This window comes from Protomyctophum parallelum (genome assembly GCF_964188405.1).
Source record: "Protomyctophum parallelum genome assembly, chromosome: 21".
In the NCBI taxonomy this organism is placed as follows: Eukaryota; Metazoa; Chordata; class Actinopteri; order Myctophiformes; family Myctophidae; genus Protomyctophum; species Protomyctophum parallelum.
Window position 1 is genome coordinate 7,915,276 of NC_139713.1, and position 27,888 is coordinate 7,943,163.

The 27,888-nt window shown below is 41.7% G+C and overlaps 1 protein-coding gene across 2 annotated transcripts in view; it reads left to right on the top strand.

Moving 5' to 3' along the window:
• Nucleotides 1-27,888, top strand: part of LOC310879331 (electrogenic sodium bicarbonate cotransporter 1-like) — a 94,257-nt gene extending 66,369 nt beyond the window's left edge. Inside the window, exons 13-26 of one of the 2 annotated variants that reach the window (XM_083793920.1) lie at nucleotides 2,160-2,293; nucleotides 6,011-6,288; nucleotides 8,117-8,184; nucleotides 10,698-10,883; nucleotides 11,503-11,616; nucleotides 14,066-14,227; nucleotides 15,126-15,304; nucleotides 17,421-17,493; nucleotides 18,804-18,872; nucleotides 19,251-19,424; nucleotides 21,301-21,465; nucleotides 22,061-22,154; nucleotides 24,068-24,132; nucleotides 24,742-27,888. In XM_083793920.1, coding sequence (XP_083650046.1) covers nucleotides 2,160-2,293; nucleotides 6,011-6,288; nucleotides 8,117-8,184; nucleotides 10,698-10,883; nucleotides 11,503-11,616; nucleotides 14,066-14,227; nucleotides 15,126-15,304; nucleotides 17,421-17,493; nucleotides 18,804-18,872; nucleotides 19,251-19,424; nucleotides 21,301-21,465; nucleotides 22,061-22,154; nucleotides 24,068-24,111 — 1,740 coding nt within the window. In that variant the 3' untranslated portion in view covers nucleotides 24,112-24,132; nucleotides 24,742-27,888. The remainder of the gene's footprint in view (nucleotides 1-2,159; nucleotides 2,294-6,010; nucleotides 6,289-8,116; nucleotides 8,185-10,697; nucleotides 10,884-11,502; nucleotides 11,617-14,065; nucleotides 14,228-15,125; nucleotides 15,305-17,420; nucleotides 17,494-18,803; nucleotides 18,873-19,250; nucleotides 19,425-21,300; nucleotides 21,466-22,060; nucleotides 22,155-24,067; nucleotides 24,133-24,741) is intronic. The other variant, XM_083793921.1, reaches the window with a different exon arrangement.

Sequence of the window (27,888 nt, forward strand, 5' to 3'; positions counted from 1 at the left end):
GATTGATTGATTTTGATTTGATTGAAAGTATTTATTTAACCGTTTACAGAATGAGTACGTTTCACATGAAAGCACGACTCGATACAAAGGACTCTTACTGTGGACGACACGGTAAGAGTCTTACATTACACTCGTCCACCATCTTCAATTCATCAGAACATTTAGAGACGTACAAATATACACTTCTACAGTATATTTAAAAAAAAGAGGAGGGAAAAGAAAATACAGTAAGGGAGTGGGGGGGGGGGGGGATTCAGATTTTACGGGGGCCAGTTTCGAATCCCAGCCGTCCATACAGTAGGTGCCCTTTTGAGAGTCGAGGCATTGATTTGATTTATTTTGATATATTCATGATACAATTCATAGAAGAGCAGTATACAGAAATCACCAGGATTGCACAAAAAGTGCAATTAATTTTGTCCCTTTGTTTGTGCCGAATCTGGGTTGCACATGTTTTGTTCTACTCTTAACCTCTAGTCCCAACTATGCTACCTTATACTCTAGAACTATAGAACATTCTTATATACCGTAACCCGACACCACTGTTTCTCCACCCGAGACTCCGCGGACCATTTAGGCCACAGCGCATGTCATCCTGAACAGGTTTTGGCCCGACGGCAACAATATGCATTTACTAACGCACACATGCAGCATGCACATTCTGCACATTAAGATGCTAAACCTATAAACAAGCTTTTATTTTTTTGCATAAAAAACAGTGAGTGTTTAACTGTGCCCCGTCTGTGAGATTTATATGTATATATATATTTTTTTTTTTCACGATTTTGTAACCCTTTTTTTCACCCAGTATCAATTATCTAATGTAATCCTGGGCGCTACACGTCCTCTGCCAACCTGGGGGACAGCAGACTGACTTCATGCTTCCTTCTATGCATGAGGAGTCCAAGCTGCTTCTTTTCACCTGACAGGGGGGGAGTTTCCCCGGCCGGACGTAGCGTGTGGAAGGAACACGTTATTCGGACCAGTTCCTTTCCCCTCCATCAGGCGCCCCGGGTGGCCAGGGGGAGGTAGTTGGTATAGGAGACCAGGATTACTGCATGTTTTTTGTGAGGCTACCTACCCTAGGGGGACACGATGAGAACATGCAAACTCCACACAGAAAGGCTCTTTCGCCAACCCCGCCTCAGGTATGGGCACTGATGACGCAGAGGAGAGAACACGCCTCCAGCGTGGCAGTGCCCACAGCCTCCCCAGCGGGAATCGAACCCAGGACCTTCTAGCTGTGTGGCGACAGCACTACCGACTGTGCCACCGTGCCCCCAAGTTTTATAAATACTTAAGCGATTAAAAGGATTAACAAGAACTTGCGACTAGTGTTAACTAGTGCTGCTGTGTTCCAGGGAGTGTTGGAGAGTTTCCTGGGTACCGCGCTAACTGGCGGTGTGTTTTGTTTCCAGGGAGTGTTGGAGAGTTTCCTGGGTACAGCGCTAACTGGCGGTTTGTTTTGTTTCCAGGGAGTGTTGGAGAGTTTCCTGGGTACTGCGCTAACTGGCGGTGTGTTTTGTTTCCAGGGAGTGTTGGAGAGTTTCCTGGGTACAGCGCTAACTGGCGGTGTGTTTTGTTTCCAGGGAGTGTTGGAGAGTTTCCTGGGTACAGCGCTAACTGGCGGTGTGTTTTGTTTCCAGGGAGTGTTGGAGAGTTTCCTGGGTACAGCGCTAACTGGCGGTGTGTTTTGTTTCCAGGGAGTGTTGGAGAGTTTCCTGGGTACAGCGCTAACTGGCGGTGTGTTTTGTTTCCAGGGAGTGTTGGAGAGTTTCCTGGGTACAGCGCTAACTGGCGGTGTGTTTTGTTTCCAGGGAGTGTTGGAGAGTTTCCTGGGTACAGCGCTAACTGGCGGTGTGTTTTGTTTCCAGGGCGTGTTGGAGAGTTTCCTGGGTACAGCGCTAACTGGCGGTGTGTTTTGTTTCCAGGGAGTGTTGGAGAGTTTCCTGGGTACAGCGCTAACTGGCGGTGTGTTTTGTTTCCAGGGAGTGTTGGAGAGTTTCCTGGGTACAGCGCTAACTGGCGGTGTGTTTTGTTTCCAGGGAGTGTTGGAGAGTTTCCTGGGTACAGCGCTAACTGGCGGTGTGTTTTGTTTCCAGGGAGTGTTGGAGAGTTTCCTGGGTACAGCGCTAACTGGCGGTGTGTTTTGTTTCCAGGGAGTGTTGGAGAGTTTCCTGGGTACAGCGCTAACTGGCGGTGTGTTTTGCCTGCTGGCCGGGCAACCACTCACCATCCTCAGCAGTACCGGTCCCGTTCTCGTGTTTGAACGGCTGTTGTTCACCTTCAGCAAGTGAGTCCGTCTGTTGTTATTATTCCTTTTGGCTCTCTCTGGTCATAAACTCAAAACGATCACACGATGGCTATTAAAATAACACAAATGACGAAAAACACAGAGGCCAACCGGGGCCTCATCACAGGGGGTGTAAATGTAGAGGGATAGAGGTGTATTGAAGGTGCTTCTAGGATCAGCGGGAATGTAGACTTGAAGTAGGAGATCCGAGCGCGAGTAAAGTGTAAAATGAAATGTATTCTACAGAAATGCCAACACGTTTCAACCGTAAGTTAGTTATCATACAATGACACAACAAGTAACCCGTGTGAAATCAGTTTGATACCAATATATACACTGTATTCTTTATTGTGATTTCTTCATAACAGACTGTAGTGTACATGGCATAAATGTCTGTTATTTTCAACCTGTTTTAGCACCAATTATCTTTCTTTTGACTCTGTCTGCATTTCAGGCTTGCATAGATAGAGACATACTGTACATACAACCAGGAACTGTTGTGGGAAAAACAACTATTGGGCCTGAGTGGCGTTCAAAGCATGCAAGCGCCATCATTAACACTAGCATTACTGTATATGATGTGTATAATCAACCTAATGTATAATGTTGAACGTCACTGAGATGTTATTTTCAAGGCGTCAAATGGAGATTACCCTGGCCTTCCAATCTTTAGTCTTTCATCTCTCCTCGCCACCGTGTGGGGCAGGACCGACAGTCTTCTAAAATTACCTCCCACTGAGCTGGTGGTTATGTTCCATTATAAATAATTCACTTTCATTTAATTTCACACTGTGCATGAAGTCTGTCCAGGCTTGCATGTCCTCCCAGTGTTTCCATAGTAAACACCGTGGCGTGCAGTAGCTGCGGAGGCTACAACTTAACCCATTTGAGCCTGATTTCGAAATGTATGTCTTCTAAAATACCTATGTTTCTATATCAGTGGTGATCAATATTTCATGTCAAGGACCCCAAAGATTATATTTAACTGGCCGCCGACCCCCCCCATCTGAAAATATGTTGTTACAGGGACCCCCCCAGAAGCAAAGATTTGAGTGAAAAACGTTCGCTCTGAAAGAATATATATTCAAAGATTTGCGCCACATTTTGACGATTAAAAAAAAAAAGAGCTTATGAGTTATGAGCTTGTAGATCTGCTCTTTTTCAATAGATAAAGTATAACATAATGTATAAAACACCAAAATGGGTTCCCGCCCAAAATTGGTTAAGCTACTGTATTGAAAGATGCATACAGCATAATCATTCCAAACATGATGCAATATTGTTCTGGAGCACATGATGGGCAGAGATGTCGTCAGATTTTTGCAAGAGAAGCCAATGGTCGAATATAATTATGAAAACGAGCCCAAATGAAACTACTTGGCTACGTGATAATTGTTTGAAAAAATTTAATAATTTTAACAACACTTTTATGGAGATCCCTGGCATAAAGAAAGACGTTTCACATGGGAGTTTGTGGACAAATACATTTGGGGCTTCTTGACCTGAATCACTGGTTCATACAACATTAGGAAGCAAGCCCAAATAAGCAACTACACCCCCCTCCCCCCCCAAAAAAAAAAACCAAACAGAAAGAACAAGCCTAAAGTCGGACTTGGCAACACTGGTGATGAGCAGTTAACTCTTTTTTTTTTGTGGCTTTCGCCTTTATTTTATATTTTTTACGGAGGGACAGACAGTAGGCTGACAGGAAATGGAGAGAGAGAGATGAGGGGTGACATGCAGTAAAGGCCGTCGGGATCGGGAGTCGAACCCGCGGCACACTGTCAGACTGGATTACCAGCCAAGGTGCCTGGACCGCTGAGCCATGGCCCAGGCCAAGCAGTTAACTCTTGACTTAAATACTGAGCTGATTCTATACGCCCGTCCTTTTTCCCTCTACATCTGGATGCTTCAAGTGCTTAAAGCTTAAAATATATATATATATTATTAAAGGGGCAGAGTAAAGTTTCAATTGTTTACATTCATCAGAGACGAGGAGTCTTTGATTCTGAAGATGTTAACAATTGAAACATACAGTACACCTGCAATTAGAAGAAAAGAAAATCACACCTGTGTAAAGTGAGGGGCGCTCTTATCATCACACATCATCTCATTCCGGCCAATCACAATTTGCGTCCTCACTTTTGTCTTCAATGTTTATGTTTTACACAAGCACTCAAAATTGGCCATTCATTGTCAATGGCATTCAATGTTTTTGTTAGGACAATGTTTGTGTTTACACAAACCCTCAAAGCTGGACATAGGAGGAGCTAGCGCCCCTCAAAACAACGTTGAGCTCCAGACAGTATATTATTTCTTCAACATCCTGCTCCTGTTATAATGTGAGCTGCCTGTTTATAGCTGAGGTGTGTAAAAATAACCCGTTCTGTAGCTCACACGAGCTCTGAGGCTGAAACACGTTGCCATGTTTAGGATTCATCGTTGGCATCTTGTCACTGGAATTCTTCAGGGCCACAACGTAAACAACATTTATTTCCGTTACCTTGCACAAACCTGTAAACTGGCCTCCTCAGGGGCTTCCAGGTCGCCACAGAATCTAGGTCAAACAGGAGTGAGACTAAATGGAAAAGATGTGCCTTGAGATTGTTTTGTTCGAATAAGCATTATAGGATGGTATTAAAAGACTACCCCTTAAGCCCTAAAATAAGAAAATGTATAAATGTTCTCTGCCAAGAATTGTCATTAAAATTGTAAAGTGAAAAGATGTGTGTACGCCTATCTGATAGTGATACTAGTTAGTTATAAGCTTTATAACAGGTCGTTATTGCAAAGTGTTACCATATTATTTAATGGATGTCTATCCATGATTATGGTTCCCTCGAGTTTGTGATCTATGTGTTTATGGTAATATACTAATATGAATTTAAATGTAATAAATAGCCTATCCACAAGCTCACAATACACATCATCACGTCACGTTGTGAGCTTGTAGATCTGAGGTCGATTCTACAAAATGTCTTCTAAATCCTGACGGTTTTCTGAAAAACGTATAATATCTTTCTATGTCAGTGGTTCTCAAATCTTTCTATATCAAGGACCCCCAGAATATGTATTTGCCTGCGGACGCCCATCTGGAAATATTTTGTTCCAGGAAGCAAAGATTTGTTTTAGTTAAAACCGTTCACTGCGAAAGAATATTCAAAGATTTGCGCCACATTTCACATTATTACTTTTTCAAAAATAGCAGATCTACAAGCTCATAGCGTGGCACCGAGTGCAGCGCTATGAGCTTGTAGATCTGCTATCTTTTCAACAGCTAAAGCGTACAATAATGGTTAAAGTGGTTTAAAGGTTTTATGACATTCATTTTCATTTATTTCTTATTTTTATTTTTTATTTTAGGTTTTATGACCTCAATTACACCCAAAAAACCTGAACTTTGAACATTCAGTGGAATTTCTGTGGTCTGAAGTTTTCTTTGGGGTTTGGAAGCCTTTTGAGCTACAATGAAAACAGGCAACACAGTGAAAACAGTAACATCTGCTGGCAAATCCCATTGACATAAATGGGATTTGCAGGGTCTTACATCACTTACTGCCGGCAAATCAGAGCACCTGTTTGAGCCAGATCACAGAAAATCTACTGAATGTTAAAAGTTCATGTTTTTTGGGTGCAATTGAGATTAGAAAACCTAAAAAAAATAAGAACAAAAAAAAATAAGAACAATTCCAATCTGATCTGCACGCTCCTCCACAGAGACAACGGCTTCGACTACCTGGAGTTCCGCCTGTGGATCGGCATCTGGTCGGGGGTGTTCTGCCTGCTGCTGGTGGCCACGGACGCCAGCTTCCTGGTGCAGTACTTCACGCGCTTCACGGAGGAGGGCTTCTCGGCGCTCATCAGCTTCATCTTCATCTACGACGCCTTCAAGAAGATGCTGAAGCTGGCCCACCACAACCCCATCAACACCGCCTACGACCCCGACCTGGTCACGCAGTACGACTGCCGCTGCGTGGCCCCGGCTGTGTACGACGGTAGGAACGACTGTGGTCATCTTATCTATGAATGCACCACGTCTCTGTGTGTACTGTACTGTACCGTACGTCTGTAATGCACCACGTCTCTGTGTGTACTGTACTACTGTACCGTACGTCTGTGATCCACGTAAATCTACAAAGTAACTGAAGTTTTCATCTAATTGTAGTGGAGTAAAAGTACAACATATTGTGTTGGGGTAGAAGTAAAAGTATTGGAGACGCCTATAGAAACATGTCTGTGCAGCCTGGGCCGTGGCTCAGCGGTCCAGGCACCTTGGCTGGTAATCCAGTCTGGCAGTGTGCCGCGGGTTCGACTCCCGATCCCGACGGCCTTTACTGCATGTCACCCCCCCATCTCTCTCTCCATAAAAAATATAAAATAAAGGCGAAAGCCACAAAAAACATTAAAAAAAAATCAATATCAGACCTGTCTGAAGTGAGTGGTACTGTACTGTACTGTACTGTACTGTACAAGCCCTCCTCCCTGGCCTGTGTGTGTCTGTGTGTTAGGCTGTGCAACAGTGACACTTGGTGGTGAACAGACGCTATAACGCTATTTCCGTGCTTGGACAGACAGACCCAGGGACAGACATACAGTATCTGCAGCACTCAAAAAAATACCCTTATTCACCTGTGACCAAGTCCACAGTATAGACAGTGAATGCTGAGGTCACAGATGGACGCTATTATGAATTAAATGTTAGATATACTATACACTCACGAAGGCTACACGCCGAAACATGTACGTTGTGCTGTCTGCTCCGCAACATACCATGACAATTATTAATTAAATAATAATAAAGTGCCTTAACCCATTCTGACCGGCCACCCATTTTGGTGTCAGCATCATGTTATGCTTTAGCTATTTAAAAATAGCAGATCTACAAGCTCATATCGCGCCACCGAGTGGCGCGATACGAGCTTGTAGGTCTGCTATTTTTTGAAAAATCGAAGAACGACTGACATTTTTAGAATCTGATCTCAGGTCAGAATGGGGTTAATCAGACTAGTGTGTGTCCAGTGGAAACCTCGTATGAATCTGATCTCAGGTCAGAATGGGTTAAAAAAGGACAGAGTGCTGGTACTCTCTTCTTAGAGATGTTTTTGAACAGTTACCTTCCTGAGCGGGCGATCCGTGCACCCACCCGGTAAGAATGCTCCGAGAAATTGAGACGAAATGGAGTCGTGACATGCTTCCTTGATTTAAAGCTATGCAGAATGTATCACGATAACCCCCCCCCCCCCCCCCCCCCCCCCCATTTCAAATGTCACCCAATATCTGCCACCGTTTGCACTTTTACTGTAGATAACAGATTTATTGGCTTGTACAGTAGCTTGTACAGTAGATACCACTGTTTGCTTTCTCAACCGCCATTTACAGTAAGCCTCTGTTTTAACCCATTTAGGCCTGACGTCGAAATTTAAAAAAATAAAAGTATTTTCTGAAAAACCTCATGTTTCTATATGTCTGTGGTGCCCAAACGTATATCAAGGACTACAAATATATATGACATTTTCCGCTGACCCCCATCTGAAAAAAGATGTTGTTCCTCCAGGGACCAACCAGCAAAGATTTGAGTTATAAACTGGCTCTGAAAGAATATTATATTCAAAGATTTCAGGCACATTTTCACGATTTTTCAAAAATAGCAGACCTACAGATAAAGTACAACATAATGCTTAAAACACAAAGGGGTTCCCGCCAAAAAATGGGTTAGTGCGTAGGTTGGCAGGACCGGGGATGATGCAATAGATAAAAGAAAAGAGTGATTCTGCAAAAAAATTAAATTAAAAAAACCCATTTCTTTTCCCCTCTCACAATCAGGTAATTCTACTGACATGTACAGTGATGATGTCTCCTCCTGGATCAGCAATAACACCGAGCTGGTGATGGTGAGTAATGTAATTACGTCATTGTAACATGATTAGTCATACTGTACGACTGTACGTTACCCAATCATAATATCTCTTTGAGGATGAGTTTTTCGTTTTTTTTCTTATCTCACAAACAAATTGTGCAGTAGACAATTTATTTTTTTACCTCTGCCCTTTGGAATTTGGAAGAGTTATGCTTAACCACAAGTACCCTATAGAATCATAAGAGTTATGCTTAACCACAAGTACCCTATAGAATCATAAGAGTTATGCTTAACCACAAGTACCCTATAGAATCATAAGAGTTATGCTTAACCACAAGTACCCTATAGAATCATAAGAGTTATGCTTAACCACAAGTACCCTATAGAATCATAAGAGTTATGCTTAACCACAAGTACCCTATAGAATCATAAGAGTTATGCTTAACCACAAGTACCCTATAGAATCATAAGAGTTATGCTTAACCACAAGTACCCTATAGAATCATAAGAGTTATGCTTAACCACAAGTACCCTATAGAATCATAAGAGTTATGCTTAACCACAAGTACCCTATAGAATCATAAGAGTTATGCTTAACCACAAGTACCCTATAGAATCATAAGAGTTATGCTTAACCACAAGTACCCTATAGAATCATAAGAGTTATGCTTAACCACAAGTACCCTATAGAATCATAAGAGTTATGCTTAACCACAAGTACCCTATAGAATCGTAAGAGTTATGCTTAACCACAAGTACCCTATAGAATCATAAGAGTTATGCTTAACCACAAGTACCCTATAGAATCATAAAGGTCATTACACACTGGCGAATTAGCGACGTGATGCGAATAAGCGATCTGAAAATGCGAAATATAGCATGTTGCAGTTCGCCTGCGAATCTCTGCAAAATACGACACCAGAGCGAACAAATAAAAGCGAAAACGGTCGCATTTTCGCACATTCGCCACTGATGTGGAAGCTTGCATGGACTTCAATAGTTTATTTTTAAATGCGAATTATTCGCACGAATATATCGCGTCGCCAATTCGCCAGTGTGTAATGACCTTAAGAGTTATGCTTAACCACAAGTACCCTATAGAATCATAAGAGTTATGCTTAACCACAAGTACCCTATAGAATCATAAGAGTTATGCTTAACCACAAGTACCCTATAGAATCATAAGAGTTATGCTTAACCACAAGTACCCTATAGAATCATAAGAGTTATGCTTAACCACAAGTACCCTATAGAATCATAAGAGTTATGCTTAACCACAAGTACCCTATAGAATCCCCGGCCTATAGGCTATATTCTAGAGCAGGGGTTCTCAACGTTTTTGGCTGGGGAGGGACCCCCGGAAATGCTTTGGCCGTGTCTCGCGACCCCCGGCCCCCTCCCCACCCCCAATACAACTTGCCCGCTACAATAAACTTAGAGAAAATACATCATCAATAAATAGTGAAACCAGATATAATCATTAAGGAAAGTTTATGCATCCACTATGAACTACTAAACTCTTAAAGGTTTTATGACTTTCTTTTTCTTTTTCTTTTTCTTTTTCTTTTTCTTTTTCTTTTTCTTTTTCTTTTTCTTTTTTCTTTTAGGTTTTATGACCTCAATTACACCCAAAAAACCTGAACTTTGAACATTCAGTGGATTTTCTGTGGTCTGAAGTTTTCTTTGGGGTTTGGAAGCCTTTTGACCTACAATGAAAACAGGCAACACAGTGAAAACAGTGACATCTGCTGGCAAATCCCATTGACATATATGGGATTTGCAGGATCTTACATCACAATCTGCCGGCAAATCAGAGCACCTGTTTGAGCCAGAAAACCCCAGATCACAGAAAAACTACTGAATGTTAAAAGTTCATGTTTTTTGGGTGCAATTGAGATTAGAAAACCTAAAAATAAATAAGAACAATTCCAAAACCTTTTTTTTAATGTCACAATCCCTTTAATTTCCATTTCCCAGCTATTCGGTTGCAAAAAAAGCAGTTTTTTTTTTCCTTTTGGGGGGGACGGGGACCCCCAAAATAATTTGGCGAACTCCCAGGGGGTCGTGAGTTGAGAACCCCTGTTCTAGAGGGAACATTTAGCTCACAACACAACAGTTTGTGAGCTCGTAGATCAGCTATTATGGGCATAGACGTTTGGAGGGGAAAAAATAAGTTGACCTTCGGTCAATAAAGTATAATGGATTTTAGTGGTAAATGTAGTAATGGAGGGTATGCGCATGCATAAAGTGAATGGCAGAACGAGTGGCAAAGTGATCGACAAAGTGAATTTAATGTTGTTTAAAGTCATTTAATGCAATCAGACGGGACTTTTCTGTTTGGATGTATGGTCAAGGCCAGGCAGTAGTTTTTTGACACTCAGTAGGCGTTCCCGCATAACTTCCAGGTATGATGATGGTGTCACGCGCATACCCTCTATTATAATAATAATAATATTTTTGGGCATATGATCCCAGTGTGCAAATGGTAATAATAACCAGTCTCATAATTGAACATGAACTTGCTTTGTGCCACCGTAACGTCCACAGCCCATGAATGCCACCTGGTCGTCCCTGGACAGGACGCAGTGCGAGTACTACGGAGGGCAGCTGCTCGGAGAGACGTGTGGCTTCGTGCCCGACATCACCCTGATGTCCTTCATCCTCTTCTTCGGCACCTACACCTGCTCCATGTGTCTGAAGAAGTTCAAGTTCAGCAGATTCTTTCCCACCACAGTACGTGACATCTCGCACCATCTAGCACCTCATGTCTGTTTCTGCGCACTTTGTTTACTTATTGTTTTTAAGAGAGCAGATTCTACAAATGTCTTCTAAATCATGACAGTTTTCTGAAATACCCGTTTCTCTATCAGTGGGTCTCAAATCTATTTCATGTCAAGGACCCCCAGAATTATCTCTATTTGTCCGCTGACCCCCATCTGAAATTATGTTGCTTCAGGGACCCCCCCAGAAGCAACTATTTGAGTTAAAAACATTCGCTGTGAAGGAATAATACCATATATTCAAAGATTTGCGACACATTTTCACGCTTTCTCAAAAATGGCAGATCTACTATTTCTCAACAGCTAAAGTTTAAAAATAATGGTTAAAGTGGTTTAAAGCTATGAGGTGACACAGATGTGACCTCAATGACCTTAGACCTCAGGTCTAATTGGGTTAAAGAATTGGTGCTGAACGTTTACTACATTGTAGTCCTTTTTGGTCAGTCCTAACATTCTAGCTAACAGATGCTACAGTAGCTTCATATAGTTTCTTTACTGTACTATTTACCCTGTTGTATTTTGACAAGAGTTTGTGCTTATACTTGAGAGTGTCTGCTCAATGTCTCCTCCAGGTAAGGAAGCTGATCAGTGACTTTGCAATCATCCTGGCCATTTTCCTGTTCGTTGGTGTGGATGCCCTGGTGGGAGTAGACACTCCCAAGCTCATTGTGCCAAGTGAATTCAAGGTACTTGTGTGTGTGTGTGTGTGTGTGTGTCAAAAATATGTAGATATTTTTTGAGGGGCTATGTCCAGCTTTAGTGTATGTGCACTTGCTTTGTCCTACCCACAAACATTAAATTCCCATTGACAATGAATGGAAAAATGTTATGTCGGTGTCTATTTTAGACCTGCATCCACACAGAATGCAGAATGCTAATGTTTGAGAACCAGCAATTCAACCCATTCCGTAACAAATAGAAATCTGTCTTGAGAGATTAGAAAACCACTGATCTGTATGAATAGTTTTGATGCTATTTTTGGTGTTGTCTATTCATCACGGTCCCTTGACTTCCAATGTGAGGGTCATTACTCGCACACTATAAAACTGATGAGATTTCCACATGGATGTTGGAGTATTCTGACAAGAGCTTATTTTTGCGAGGCGCTATAAGCTTCTGCATGGCTTTTGATGATTACCTTAAGTCTTTATGGGGTTTTTAAATGTTTTCTTATAGCACTTGGGACTAGGTAAATTGTTTGCCAGCCAAGTCTATGGACTTTAATGTTTGTTTTGGGCACTAAATGACATGGTCATGTAATGTCATGTGGCCGATATAAACACAGTGGGCGCCCCTCGCCTTTTTTAACGATTGTTTTGGGGGGGATTTTTTTGCCTTTATTGATAGATTTAAATTAGGTAGACAGGAAACGGGGAGAGAGATGGTGCGGGGGGGGGGGGGGGGGGGGGGAGACGCACAGTAAAGTTCGTCGGGACTCGAACGCGCGGCACACTGTCACGCTGGACTAGCTCTCCGTGTTTGTGTAACAACAAACATTGAAGACACAAAAAGTGAGGACAAGAAAAGTGAAGACGCAAATTGTTGTGATTGGCCGGAATGACTTTTGTGATGATTTGATTGGCTAAGCACAGAATGTGATGATGATTAGAGCGCCCCTCACTTCACACGGGTGTGATTTTTTTTTTAGTAGTCGGTAGATTTAGTAGATAGTTGGCCAGGTGCGGTTTCTTCTCATTGCCAAGACAATGTTCCGTTTTACTTCTAGAACATGGAGTCTCTTATAATCCGTCTGTAAATTCCCCTGTGTAATGTCTTCCTCGTAGCTAAGCCAGTAAGTGATAGATATCACCTGAATCCCAGACACAGTCATTCTTTGAGATTACTTTAGCGAGACATACCTTAGCTGGCCCACACTTGACGCCGGGGAGAGGGAATGATAGGGTATAGAGGGGAGAGAGAGAGGGTATACATGCATCAAATAACAGCTTATAGGTGAAGTGTGAGAACAGAGGGGAGCCTTATGGGCTGCGAGTACAGACTCCGCTTTGTTTGGCTACACAGACTAATTCACTGCATTCTGCCACATCGTAATGCAGCTGGACCCCTGCATCAGTTCAGCGCTATAAAGACATATTGCACGCAATCACAAAAAAAAAGAAAAATAAACAATCTTAAGGTAAATACGGTTCTTGAGGCGAGGGCCAGTCGAGATTGACTTCATTCATTCCAAAGGAAGTGTTGTTTTGGATGCAGCACAAAACAATAATGCAAAAAACAATGTGTTTTTATGTCCGGATACCCTGTCCAGGACAGGCCTCAGAATGCACCTCCTCAGGAGACTTGGCTCAGATCTGAACCCATTTTGATTTGGCGTTAGGAACCCGTTGCGACCACATGCCCAGGTTGCTGACGTCGACCCCAGGCAGGGATCGAACCCACAACCTTCCGCATGAAAGGCATATGCTCTAACTAAGGCAACTAAGGCACCTGACATGTCATAGTAGATTTATCCATCGGTTTGAACTATTTTAAATCAAGACTTTGCAAGTTGACTAGTTGGTTTTTTTTATGCATTAGTTTCACTATCCATTAGCCGTGAAATCAGAATGTTCAGTTCTCAACCTAATCAACCTGAAAAGGTTGTTCTTTGTGTTGTGATTAGCCGACTTAAGAAATGTTGAACTGAACTCAATAAATTTAAGAAAACGTTTATAATAAAGGTTTAAAATATAATAAAGGTTTATATCTACTATATTATCTATAATCTATTACTAGTATGTGAAACTTCTACATTTTTGTCTTTGGTATCAACGTTTTGCCATGGTTTCGGTTTTATATATATATATAAAGAAAAGGTAGGCATTAAGCTATGGCTTCAGCCTACAACTTTTCGGTCCAGCTGATGTTTTTGTGCCGTTTTCTTGTGACTGTTTTGTAACTCTGTACATGGCATTCATTTGTATTGGTCGTACGCAGCAAACACAATTTTACAGGGTTGTTGACCGCCAAATCGATTCCTCGCGGACAGCCCTAGTATATTACAGTTATGATAATAATTCATAATTGATGAGGTTATGGCCAGAGACCGTCATATGTCTCCATGTATATTATGTATGATCTGCATGGCTTTCTAATTGGTACTGTGTGGTTGGTGGTGGTGTTGTTGTTTTGCAGCCCACCAGCCCAAAGCGGGGCTGGTTTGTGAAGCCTTTTGGGGGCAACCCGTGGTGGGTGATCCTGGCGTCGGCCCTCCCTGCGCTGCTGGTCACCATTCTGATCTTCATGGACCAACAGATCACCGCTGTCATTGTTAACCGCAAGGAGCACAAACTCAAGGTCGGAACTCAACCTTTCTCAACATTTCACTCAACATTTTCATGTCAACGACTTTTAATTTATATATATATATATTAAGATTCTAAAAATGTCTTCTACATCCTGACAGTTTTCTGAAAAAGCCATGTTTCTATGTCAGTCGTTCTTCGACTTTTCAAAAATAGCAGATCTACAAGCTTGTAGATCTGCTATTTTTCAATAGCTAAAGCATAACATAATGCTAACACCAAAATGGGTTAACCCACTGAGACTGGGAACCCCAATATGTCACTATACCTTTCAATACGAGAACCCCTTTTGGCGTGGTTGTTGCTATGTACAGTATACATATTAAAGAAAAATGGGACCCAGTGCATCCTTGCTTTGCAGGCAGTGGCACTCGGCATTAGTGGTTGGATTGGTCCGTAAGTCCCTGCGACATACTAGCGTCATGTCCAGGGGCTTTTGCTTGGACATCTCATGCCTCATGCTACAGAAGCAGGAGATGGCTTGGCCAAGGCTTATTTACTTACATGCAATATAAATAGTGCTAAAGAAAATAACTAAGTAAACCAAAATCAAGATAGATAGAAGATAGGTCAACAAATAGAAATGGTGCATAAATGTAGTCTAGTTTAAACTAGTTCATTTTTGTATAGAGGAGGGACAGACAGTAGGCTGACAGGAAATGAAATGGGGAGAGAGAGATGAGGGTTTACATGCAGTAAAGGCCGTCTGGATCGGGAGTCGAACCCACGGCACACTGCCAGACTGGATTAGTGGCCAGGCCACTCTGCTGTGGGCTTGCCCTCAACTTGTAGTCTTGTACTGTACCTTATGTGGCCCAAATTGTACAAAACCTCCCTTCACTATTCTTCTACCCCCCCCCCCCCCCCCTCCATCTCCTGTGTCCTTGCAGAAGGGGGCGGGGTATCATCTGGATCTGTTCTGGGTCGCGGTTCTGCTGATCCTCTGTTCCTTCATGGGCCTGCCCTGGTACGTGGCGGCCACGGTCATCTCCATCGCCCACATCGACTCTCTGAAAATGGAGACCAAGACGTCGGCGCCGGGCGAGCAGCCCAAGTTCCTGGGTGTCAGGTAAGGAAGGAAGTAATGCCCCAATGGCTTTCTTCACAAAATGTGTGCATAAAGCCTTAAGCTGTCTACTGTCTACTATCACCTCTCAATTTGTTCCAACCAAACTCCCTTGGGAAACTTTGTGACAGCTGCTGAAAGTCGGGGGAACCGTTAACAACCTATTATGCAGGCAAAAGTTACAAAATATCTTCTTTAATTAGCATGTGACGGGTCAAACTAGGGGATTTCATTCATAATTCTCCCTCCCTACCCTCTTGTCAAAACCGCCATAAAGGAGCACCTCTGCAATTTGCAAAAATTGCCAAAATACCCCCCTGTCTTTCTGTAACTATACTTGTACTGCTCCTACTATTTATTATTATTGTCTCCACCAGGCCGAAGGCATGGGGGGAGAGTATGTTTTGCACTCCGTCCGTCCGTCCGTGTGTCCGTTCGTCCGTGTGTGTGTCCGTGAGCAGCTAATCTCGGCCACCGTTAACCCGGTCGATGCCAAATTTTGCACACACACTCCCTGGATGCCAACGATGAACCTCTGCCCCAAGATTTCCAGAACGGCCTGTTATAGCACAGTACACCTACAGATTTTGTCCAAACATCGCGCAAATTGGTACACAGTCTCTCTAGTTTAAATAATAATTCAGATTGTATTAATATTAACTACTACATACTTTCTTATGCTTACTCAAGTAATTATTTACAAACACTCCTATCCTCCTGGTGGAGACCTGTGCCCAGAAGGGCACTTTGTCTAGTTTCTTGTATAGTATTGTATGTATATCATCATAGTTTTTCGACCGCGGTCGAGATCATGGATTTGGAACCTCATGATCTGCTCTGTAGCAGTGGCCGGCAAACTGTGTTCTTCTGGATCGGACTAGTGAAGAAACACGGGGAAGGTTGCCGTACTGTATATTAGTGAAGTCGATGGGTGGCTCTTCCAGGAGAGATTGTGCAGTTGTACATCAACGTTTTTAAAACGCAGACAAAACGATACACAATAGCAGCATTGAACAAGGTATAGTATCACAAGAGATCAGTGCAAAATTGCAATCGGAGAAGGTATATGAATATAAAAAGTACAAGAGTATTCACAAGGTATTGTAAATGGACCCTACAAGGTCCATAATGTCGTTCCGTCATGTGTACACTCTAGCTAACGTTGAAGGAGAACCTATTTTCAACCTTAGCTTCATATAATTGGTCCTAATGCTGATCAATTAGCCTATAAGATGCCACTATTTCTGTCCGCTCACTCACTGGCCTCTCATTGGTTCTTCTGACGGTGCAGAAACCTGTCCAATGACATCATTGACGGGGATTCCAGTCTAATCGAAACTACAGCCGTTCTCTTCCTGGAACATTGGCGTGCTGAAATAGAAGACATTTGTCTTGCAGATTTGCAGATGTCACTGGTAGGCAGGTCGGTGTTTTCACCTCGCTTCCTGCTGGCTTTCTGGACCACAGAACCTCCTCTGAGACACAGACCAAAATAAAGTACAACGAAAGTAGAACGAATTACATCAAGATTTGTATAAATTGGGTGAAGTGGTGCTTTTTCAATGAGGATTGTGTGGATTTCGGTCCCAGAGATCAATTTGTTTTTGTTTGTTTTGTTTTTAATCAAGTAGGGCAGGGGTTCTCAACCCTCGGGGGGTCGCCAAATTATTGGGGGGGGTTTCCCCAAATTATTTTAAAATATATATAATTTTTTGCAACTGAATGGCTGGAAAATGGAACAGTGTACGCATGTACACATAGTACATGCATACACCTTCCCCAATGATTATATCTGGTTTCAGTATTTATTTATGTTGTATTGTCTCTATTATTAAGGTTATTATAGCAGTCAATTTATATTGGGGGTTGGGAGGGGGTGGCGGGGCGGGGGTCCCGACTCGAGACATTGCCAAAGCATCTCCGGGGGTCCCCTTAGCCTAAAACGTTGAGAACCCCTGAAGTAGGGCATACATGGGCATCTGGCGGCCCGGGGGGCCACATCATGTGGCCCCCACCATCACTTAAACATGTAATTTTAAAGGTTGAGAGAATCGGAGTGATAATGCGTCATTCTGTTTGGAATTTGTTTCTCCGCTCCCCCCCCTTCCCACCCATGCAGGGAACAGAGAGTCACTGGAGTGATTGTGTTCCTCCTTACCGGACTCTCCGTCTTCATGGCTCCCATCCTCAAGGTAATTGTTCAAAAACAAGTTTTTTTAACCCATTTAGGCCTTAGTTTTCTGAAATAAATATTTTCACGATTTTTCAAAAATAGCAGACCTACAAGCTCGTAGCGCGCCACTCGGTGGCGCGCTATGAGCTTGTAGATCTGCTATTTTTCAATAGCTAAAGCACCAAAAGGTTGTTTCCGTCAAGAATGGGTTAATTCCTCCGTGCAAATGTGGATTAACGTCCTTCTCTTTTAGAAATGCCCCCCCCCCCCCCCCCTGTTTCTCTTCTTTTCAAATTCAAAATAATTTAGCTGGGGGGTTTTATTCGTCCAATTAGGGAGTGCTATGGTTGAGGTAATGCAATGTGAAATAAAGCATGTTCATCGTGGCTTAAGCTCAGATTGCAGCTTAATGAGATAGTTCTCCAGTTTCCATTCCCTTGTTATTAAGCTGCCCGTCAAACATGTTAGGTCACACATCGTCGGCTGTTGGAGCTCTTCTGCCTCCTTGTGGTCAGTTGTTGGAACTGCTACTCCTCCTCGACTGGTCCTGTGCTCATACAAAGCCAAAGTAAAGCAAAGTTCTTTGTTTACCCAGGGAAGTGGACTAAGCTTGAGATGCTTGTTTACAGCCAGGCCCTGCTCATAGAACATTTCATAGTAGGGGGTTCAATGCCTTGTCCAAGGGCACTTCAGCGGTGGTAATTTTAACGTGCCGGTCCGGGGATTCGAACTGGCGACCTTCCGGTATCAAGACCGCTCCGCAAACCGTTCACCCACAGCCAATGTGCAACTAATGGGCTATAGTCTGCACACACACCATTTTGGAAAGAACTTGGGGCCTACTTCCCTACGTACTTCCTTCACAGGTGTTACCGATGACACTAATGAAGGCTAGCTGTTCCAAGAGTCAGGGGACTGCTGCTATTGTGCGTGTTATTGGCTCTCTGGAAACACTCCGCTACACCAGTGGGTCTCAAAGTGTCCTTGAGTGGGTTCCAAATGAACCCCGTACGGGTCTGTAACTCTGAGAGTGTACACATTTGGGCGAGTAGCTACCGTCCTACTTACCCCAGGAAACTACAGCTGGCCACAGTAGTTGTTTTCTGTGTGTCTGTATGATACTAGGGAGCTGCCATACTGCGTGTCGAACTGCTCGATCGTCAGTTTGTCACATCTCCCTTCTGTGTGTGTGTGTGTGTGTGTGTGTGTGTGTGTGTGTGTGTGTGTGTGTGTGTGTGTGTGTGTGTGTGTGTGTGTGTGTGTGTGTGTGTGTGTGTGTGTGTGTGTGTGTGTGTGTGTGTGTGTGTGTGTGTGTGTGTGTGTGTGCAGTTCATCCCCATGCCTGTGCTCTACGGTGTGTTCCTCTACATGGGTGTGGCATCGCTCAATGGCGTTCAGGTAGGTGGAGTCTGTCTGTCTATCATATACAATGCTTAAAAAAACCCCATCTTTTCACCATGATCATGTAAGATGACAACTGAATTTATGCGAGCTGAATTAAAACGGTTTCACTGTTTTTAGAAAAGCCAAATTTGCTCGTCCACTTGGCATTTAATGTTTGCGTTAGGACAAAATGTCCTATATGTCATATATGTGGACAAGCCGTTTTGCTTGTCCACATAATATGACGTAAATTCCCCTTTCATTGTCTGGAATTTAATATTTGTGTTGATACAAAAAGCCGATTTGTTCAGACACACATGAGCACACATTATTTTTTATCTCCTATTATATTCCTTCTTTTTTCAATGGTTTTCTTGTGACCCATGGCTGCAGTTCATGGACCGACTGCAGCTGCTGCTGATGCCAGCCAAGCACCAGCCAGACCTGATCTACCTGCGCCACGTGCCCCAGAGACGCATCCACCTGTTCACCTTCATCCAGGTGCTCTGCCTGGCCCTGCTCTGGATCCTCAAGTCCACCGTCGCTGCCATCGTCTTCCCTGTCATGGTGAGACTCACACTCAACCAGTGTTGTTTTCCTCAACTTCTAAAACTAAGACGAATAATGTTCGTCGACTACCTTTTTTCACTGACGGAAACTACATGAAAACTAAGCTATGATGACTAAGACTAAATATACTGTGACGATTTCGTCAACAAATAAAAACTAGACTAAAATATCAGGAAGGGACTAGTGGACAAGAGACCCAGTATAAGTCATTTTACACTTGGTTGCATGCTGAGAATAGCCGATCTACAAGCTCACAACGCATCGCGGGCTTGTATATCGGCTATTTTCAGCAAGTGAAAGGCGTTTATTACGACGGCATCACGGCCCCCCAAAACTTTTTTGTTAGACTAAATCAACTGTAGATTTAGTCGACTAAAACTAGACTCGCACTAAAACATTCCAGGTGACTAAAATGTGACTAAAACTACATGAAGACTATGACTAAAACTAAAATACAAAATTTCTGCCAAAAACAACTTTATTGTCACATCATCACAGGTTTACGGATGTAAAACAGTGTTTTTGTCCCACGTTTCGAACATTCTCGTATTTTCCATCTACACCTGTTGTACGGGATACCTCGTACATAAAGGCTTTAAGCTTTGCACCAAATATGAAACGGTTTCGTCGGAAATTAACTTTTAACACTGGGCCCGTGTTTATTTAAATTAACTTAACACTGGGCCTGTGTTTATTTAAATTAACTTTTAACACTGGGCCTGTGTTTATTTAAATTAACTTAACACTGGGCCTGTGTTTATTTAAATTAACTTAACACTGGGCCTGTGTTTATTTAAATTAACTTTTAACACTGGGCCTGTGTTTATTTAAATTAACTTAACACTGGGCCTGTGTTTATTTAAATTAACTTAACACTGGGCCTGTGTTTATTTAAATTAACTTAACACTGGGCCTGTGTTTATTTAAATTAACTTAACACTGGGCCTGTGTTTATTTAAATTAACTTAACACTGGGCCCGTGTTAAATTAACTTAACACTGGGCCCGTGTTTATTTAAAGGTATATTCAGTGATTTCACTTAATTCAAATATCAGTTATTTTTTGCTTTTGTTGTGATAATCCTCCCTACTATAGAGTGTGCTGGCCATATAAGGAGTTCCTCCCTGTCCCCAGTTAACCCCTGGGGGTCAAAAAAGCTTAGGTTTCGTTTTTGACTCTCTATCCTGATTGGACGAAAGGCTGGGTCCCACAGCCAAAAACGAAACCTAAGGTTTTTTGAGTGAAATCACTGAATATACCTTTAAATTAACTTTTAACACGTGTTTATTTAAATGAATGTGTTTATTTCCAGATCTTGGCTCTGGTGGTGGTGCGTAAGGCCTGTGTTTTAACCTGTGTTTATTCCAGATCTTGGCTCTGGTGGTGGTGCGTAAGGCCTGTGTTTTAACCCGTGTTTATTCCAGATCTTGGCTCTGGTGGTGGTGCGTAAGGCCTGTGTTTTAACCCGTGTTTATTCCAGATCTTGGCTCTGGTGGTGGTGCGTAAGGCCTGTGTTTTAACCCGTGTTTATTTCCAGATCTTGGCTCTGGTGGTGGTGCGTAAGGCCTGTGTTTTAACCCGTGTTTATTCCAGATCTTGGCTCTGGTGGTGGTGCGTAAGGCCTGTGTTTTAACCCGTGTTTATTCCAGATCTTGGCTCTGGTGGTGGTGCGTAAGGCCTGTGTTTTAACCCGTGTTTATTCCAGATCTTGGCTCTGGTGGTGGTGCGTAAGGCCTGTGTTTTAACCCGTGTTTATTCCAGATCTTGGCTCTGCTGGTGGTGCGTAAGGCCTGTGTTTTAACCCGTGTTTATTCCAGATCTTGGCTCTGGTGGTGGTGCGTAAGGCCTGTGTTTTAACCCGTGTTTATTCCAGATCTTGGCTCTGGTGGTGGTGCGTAAGGCCATGGACTGGCTGTTCTCCCAACACGACCTGAGCTACCTGGACGACGTCATCCCAGAGAAAGACAAGAAGAAGAAGGAGGACGAGAAGAAGAAGAAAAACAAGAAGAAGGGAAGCATTGACAGCGAACTGGAATTTGTGAGTAAACCATTTAAAAATGTCACGTAGTTATTATATCGACGCTGTCGGGTGTTTCCACTCTACGAGCTCACATGGTGTTGCCATGCGATCCGTTGTGAGCTTGTAGATTGTCTCTTTTTATAGCCGTTTTTGAAATGTCTTGAAAGTGAAAGTGGTTAAATATCGAACCAATGAAAGGTATTTACAAGAGTTAATAACAAAAGGTGACTAAATAACTATTGACTCCATTGGAATACTGGTTACCGGGTACCGTCCTAAAGTAGGCTCTTCGTTGCTACTGAAAATTTCTGATGAGCCGAAATTATTTCGGCTCTACAGCGCCGAAACAGCGGTAAAATAAGAGTATGAATCGGCCCTTAGGCCCTCCTCTTCCGGCCGGGAGCCTTTGTTTTGTCATTCCCACCAACAACAATGTATTCTGAATGCTCCTGACGACAGATTCAGTAGCGTAGCTCGGAATCCGTTTCATGAGCGAGTAGAGCTGAATTATTAACACTTAGGGTTTTTACTGTGTACATGATTTATTCTGTCATATGTGTATTACTTTGTAAAGGCCATTGAAATGTTTATATGATCTCCCTCCTCCCCACAGCCTGAGTATCCCTACCATGACAATATCCCCAGTATAAAAATCTCTATGGATATGATGGAACAAGAGCCCATGTTGGGGGATAAATCCTTGGATAGTGAGTACTAGCCAGGGCCTTCAAACGCTGCATGGGTGTGTGTCTGTGTGGGGATGTACACTATCTATGTTTCTGAAGATGTTTTTTGTTAAAAATCAGGATACCGGTAACTTGACGTCTTTTCTGTCACCTCTTTATGCCTGATTTATTTATGCTTTTTGCATACCGGTGTCACACTCTGAACAACATCTAAAAATCTCCCAGTGTGTTAATTGCGACTGGCGATGAACAAAATATAAATCAAGCAGTAGGCCTACCATTAACACGCATTAACAAAATGTAATCAACTTTAGGAGACTATGATTTTAACCTGCTCTTACTGTACAGTATTTAGTTTTTTAGTTGTTTTTTTAATCTTTTTTGCAGTTAACTAATCCTGAAATAATCTGTGTTCTGAAATACTTCACTTACAACGATACTAATGATGAATTTTCAACTGAAAAATGTGTTGTGGTGGTGGTGGAGTGGTGGTGGTGGGTCTTGTCTTGTCACACTTTTCAGTTAAAAATGTATTTGCCTTGAAGCTGCAATCTGTAACTTATTTTAAGGAATATAATTTGGAGCGATAAATAGTTTTATGTCCTAGTATAGGACATAAAACTCACGGATTGCAGCTTTAACTCTTCGGCTATGACTTAAGCCCTAACCACACCAAAGGGTCACCATGCAACTCCTTGGGTCCAAACGGTTGCAAGGAGTTAACGCTAAAACCGCCTCGACCCTTTGGTGTGGTTTGGGCCGTTGAATTCCATGCGTTGTACGGTCAATGTGCAACAAGACATATCACACCGCAGGGACAAAGCCTAAAACCGTCTTGACCCTTTGGTGTGCTTTGCTGTACATACTGTTACTGTACGTAGCCCCGTCTGTGACTCCCCACTCCCATGTACAGTTCACGTCCGACATGCATGTCTAATTTGTAGCTTTTGTTCTTCTGAACATGGTATCAAAAGTACAAAGGTAGTCCTGGTAAAATAAGGCAGGGGTTCTCAATGTTTTTGTCCGGGGACCCCCGGAAATGCTTTGGCAATGTCTCGGGACCCCCGCCCCACACCCTCCTGACCCCCGATATAAATTGACTGCTATACAATAACCTTAATAATAGAGACAATACACCATAAATAAATACTGAAACAAGATATAATCATTAGCAAAGGTGTATGCATCTACTATGTGTACTATATGTAAACTCTTAATTTCCATTTCCAGCCATTCAGTTGCAAAATAAACATGACGAAAATTATTTTTGAAAATAATTTGGGGACCCCCCAAAATAATTTGGCGACCCACGGGTTGAGAACCCCTGAAATAAGGTAAGAATTGGACATGTTCATCGGACTCTAACTAACTAATGGGATCTCATGGGATCTCATCCCCTAGCTATACAGCAGAGGGGGAGGTCACAGATGGGGCTCACATTACTGTCTGTAGGACAAGGGGTCTTCAACAGGGGGTCCTCGGGAGCTACTGCAGGCGGGCCGCCACATTTTTGTGTGACAGTTCTTTTCCCCAAAAATTAAAAGCTGATCTACAAGCTCACAGTGCTTCGCAACACTAAGGGTTGGATAAGGTTGGAGATATGGACCATTCCCCCCCCCCCCCCCCCATCAACACCAAAGCACAGTACAGATAGTCTCAAATCTCTGTCAACAGACATTAATAAGACAATCACTTAAAAAAGCCTCTTATCTTGCAAAAGAAAATGTTTAATATACAACACTGTTTCACACAATCTGTGGTGGCGGGGGGTCCCTGCTTCTTCTCTCTCTCTCTCTCTCTCTCTCTCTCTCTCTCTCTCTCTCTCACCTAAGAGGTCCTTGGCCTGAGGAATGTTGAAGACCCCTGCGGTAGGACATTTCGTGATGTTTAAGAACTATGGTCTATGTTTGTTGTGTCTTTTTTCCCTTCTCCAGAAGATGAGTCGCAGACTCTCCTTAACCCACACTCCGCTTGCTGATCAGATCACTACTGTGGCAGGGTGAGTTGCACAAACACGGCTGCACATTTCTTAAAGATTATTGTATTGATTTATAAACAATTGTAATGTACATCATCGAATCAAAAGTGAAAACTATTCTAACAACATTATTGAAATGGACTAAGTCAATTAGTCTGATTAACCATTTTACTTCTATTTCATATTTACTCGTACAACTTTGTCACACAAACATATCCAATCTACATGCTCACAAGGGGTCCCTTTGCGACAACTTGTGAGCTTGCTATTTTAGGATATTTTTGACACTTGATTATTTTTAATTTAAAGGTATATTCAGTGATTTCACTCAAAACCTTAGGTTTCGTTTTTGGCTGTGGGACCCAGCCTTTCGTCCAATCAGGATAGAGAGTCAAAAACGAAACCTAAGGTTTTTTGACCCCCAGGGGTTAACTGGGGACAGGGAGGAACTCCTTATATGGCCAGCACACTCTATATTAGGGAGGATTATCACAACAAAACAAAACAAAAAGTGATATTTGAATTAAGTGAAATCACTGAATATACCTTTAAATAGATGTTTTTTTTATATATTTAGGCACATGACATTCATAGTGCTCATAATGCCTTTCCTTTTTGTCTTTGTTCTAGTCAAACAGATCCACATATAAACGAAGTGCCTCAGATTAAAATAGACGTGGAAACGGAAGACAGACGTGTTTTCTGGATGCCTGCTCCGGGACCTGAAACCGCTTTGTAAACCATCGCTAAAACCATGTGTTAATTACAATCAAGTGTTAATATTGTCTCCACGGAGTGTACAACGGGTCCATTTGGTTACTTTTGTATGCTCTGGGGAGTTAACAAAAAGGATAAATTAACACGGAGGGTTTTGGTGGTATACCAGCCCAACACGATGTACATTTATACTAAACTTAATTATATATTTGTATTGTTCAGAAAGAGTACTTTAACGTTGCACACAAGTGGGGGGAATTTAAATTTTGCCCGCTGATTTTAATTATTTTTCTTCGTTTTTTTTAATTATTATTTTTATTTTATTGAAAGATGTTGGTGGCATTTATTTGCGAAAAGAGAGCAAAACGTAAGAGCACAGGAGATGTGTGATACTGCAGTTTTTATTCTTATTGTATATTTATTTACTTGACATGTTGATGGCGAACAAAGTTATTTCGAAGTCAGCTATGCAGTCCTCATTGAACATTATAGGCGTCTGCACACTGCTGCGATTTTCAGATATTTAGCAGCGTTTTTCTGAAAAATAATGCGTTCAGTCTTGCTTTGTTATCGCGTGTGAGAATACACAACCAGCTAAACCTGCTCATTCATCATACCACACTTTTAAAAAGTTAAAATGGACTAGTGTATAATTGTCCCAACAAGAACAAAAAAACATACTCATCGAGCACATCATGTGGTGTTCCGGTTTTATCGCGTACCTCGATTATGTTTTAAGTGTATTAGCAAAATGTTGATATATATTTTTTACCTTAAAAGGACCGAGTCCACTTTGGTAGAGGTTTGGGCTGTGTAGTTACAGTGCCTTGCCATGATGCAACTCCAAAGGTGGACAATACATCTGAATCCCATTGATTAGAAATTGATAATTCAAAATATGTCCCTCATTCACTTACAGTAGATTGTACGGTGAACCAGCTCTCAAAGTCACTCTCTTAGCACGTAAACAAACATAAACAAAGCTGATTATTCAGACAATATAGAACATCACCAAACCCAGTAAGCCTACGGTTTATTGTATTAATTGTTTTAATAAAAATGTCAATTCCTGTTTTTTTTCTTCCAAATCAAAATATCAAGTTAACATATTTATTTTTAAAAAACAGTGTTTTTTGTGATGTTATATATTGTCTGAATAAACTTTATTTGAATTTGTTTATGTGCTCAAAGAGTGACATTGAGAGCTGTTTCACCGTACACTGTGAGCCCATGAGGAGCATGTTTTGAATTATCGGTTCATAATCAATGGGTCAATTATTTTTGATTTCTTGTCCACCTTTTGGAGTTACACCATGGAAAGGTAACTACACAACCAAAATCTCTATCAAAGTGGTCTTGCCCTGTTAAATGGACATTTTGACCATTTTGAACTGAAATCCCATTGTTCTGATAAGAAATAGTAAAATATATATATATAAAAAACAAAAAAAACCTTCGTCTTAATTCTCTGTGTTTCTCTAGTGTAATTCAGACGTGTAATGCTCGTTACATCAAACGCATAATTTCCTGTAATCGATCACAAGAAGTGACGCGCCCGATGCCAACATGTTTGAAGACACGGGCGTACCCGTATGCATTTCATGGAAGAAATACACAGAAAACAACACACACACCGACACACTATTTATGAAATCTCAACCATGCAGAACAAATGGGATCAAAATCTGCAAAATGTCCCTTGAATTCTCATCTATTTGAGGCTCCAGAAGGTGTATATTTAGGTGCTGTAGCTCTCCGGCTACAGTACAGAAAGTTTCCCTGTTTTGGGGGGAAATAGACATATAATATACTGTACTTCTTAGCTCTACCTCTTATTATTTATGTAGGTGCCAGGCAATACACATTGAACACATTTATTTTTTTGATCAAGTATTGTAATCTATTGTTTCTATCTCTAAATCTGTCACTTTAAAAAATGATGATGTGCTCTGTAAAACTTTTTTTTTGTGTGATTTTACAATGATGTATATACTTACATACACAATTGCCGGTTTTAGTGGGTGATTCCATCAAATTCCATTAACTTTTTATGCGTTTTTTTGTTTGAAAGGAGTCATTTTCCTATTTTACTATTTGCTTTCCAGATCGAGGACCATGTGATCTCATATCAGATTGCCTTGCCTGCGATAACTGAAAGGACATTTTATTATTCATTTATACACGGGTCGTACAAAGAAGTGTATAGGTTATAAGTGGTTAAGAAAATGCTTTCTTTCATAAATTTTAGGCAAAAGAAACTGTATGTCGGGTAACTTCTTTGCTGAATGAAAACACTAAAGTCAATTTCGGTTGGAATTATATTCTTTTGAGAATGTGATCAAACTGAAATGCCATTAATGATCAAAGAGCAAAATCTATAACAAATGTCTTCAATTCATTTGTATTTACAATGTTTTTAAAAATGCAAATCAACAATAATCACTGTGATAAAAAAAAATGCATGTTGAACTCTTGACTTGCATTCCTAACCGTTTTCTAGCGCACATCCTGAGGGTTTGGACTGTTGTCCTGAGGTTGATTTGTACTTGCTGGCGTTCCGGTTTGGCTCACCTTCTATCTAAGGTGTTTGACGTGGGCACGCAGCGCTATCAAGTACTGTATAACTCGGGCACCAATGGCCAGCTCATTTCCTCTTTCAAACATACCATTGTGCTAATACTATATATTTTATAATGTCTAATATGTTTTATGATGAGTCTTATGGTGATTGTCAAATCTGGTAGGAGAACAATTTCCTTTTTTTTCTATTTGAAGCAGCTTTGGCTGATAATGATTGTCCTGTTGATTGGAATGTATAACTATATCTGATTCCAGGTCACTTTAGGGAACTTGGTATCGAATATATGACCTATAACTTGCTATTATGATTCCTGTCAATCATTTGAAGTTCCAACATATCCTAGTTGAAGAAAGTGACACACTTGTTTGATTAGAACAAATTTATCCAGATTTGTGTTAATCATTTTCCAATCACAGTGTATATATATATATTATCAGGTGATAATGTGAAATAAAGGAGAAAAAAGGCTTCAAACCAAA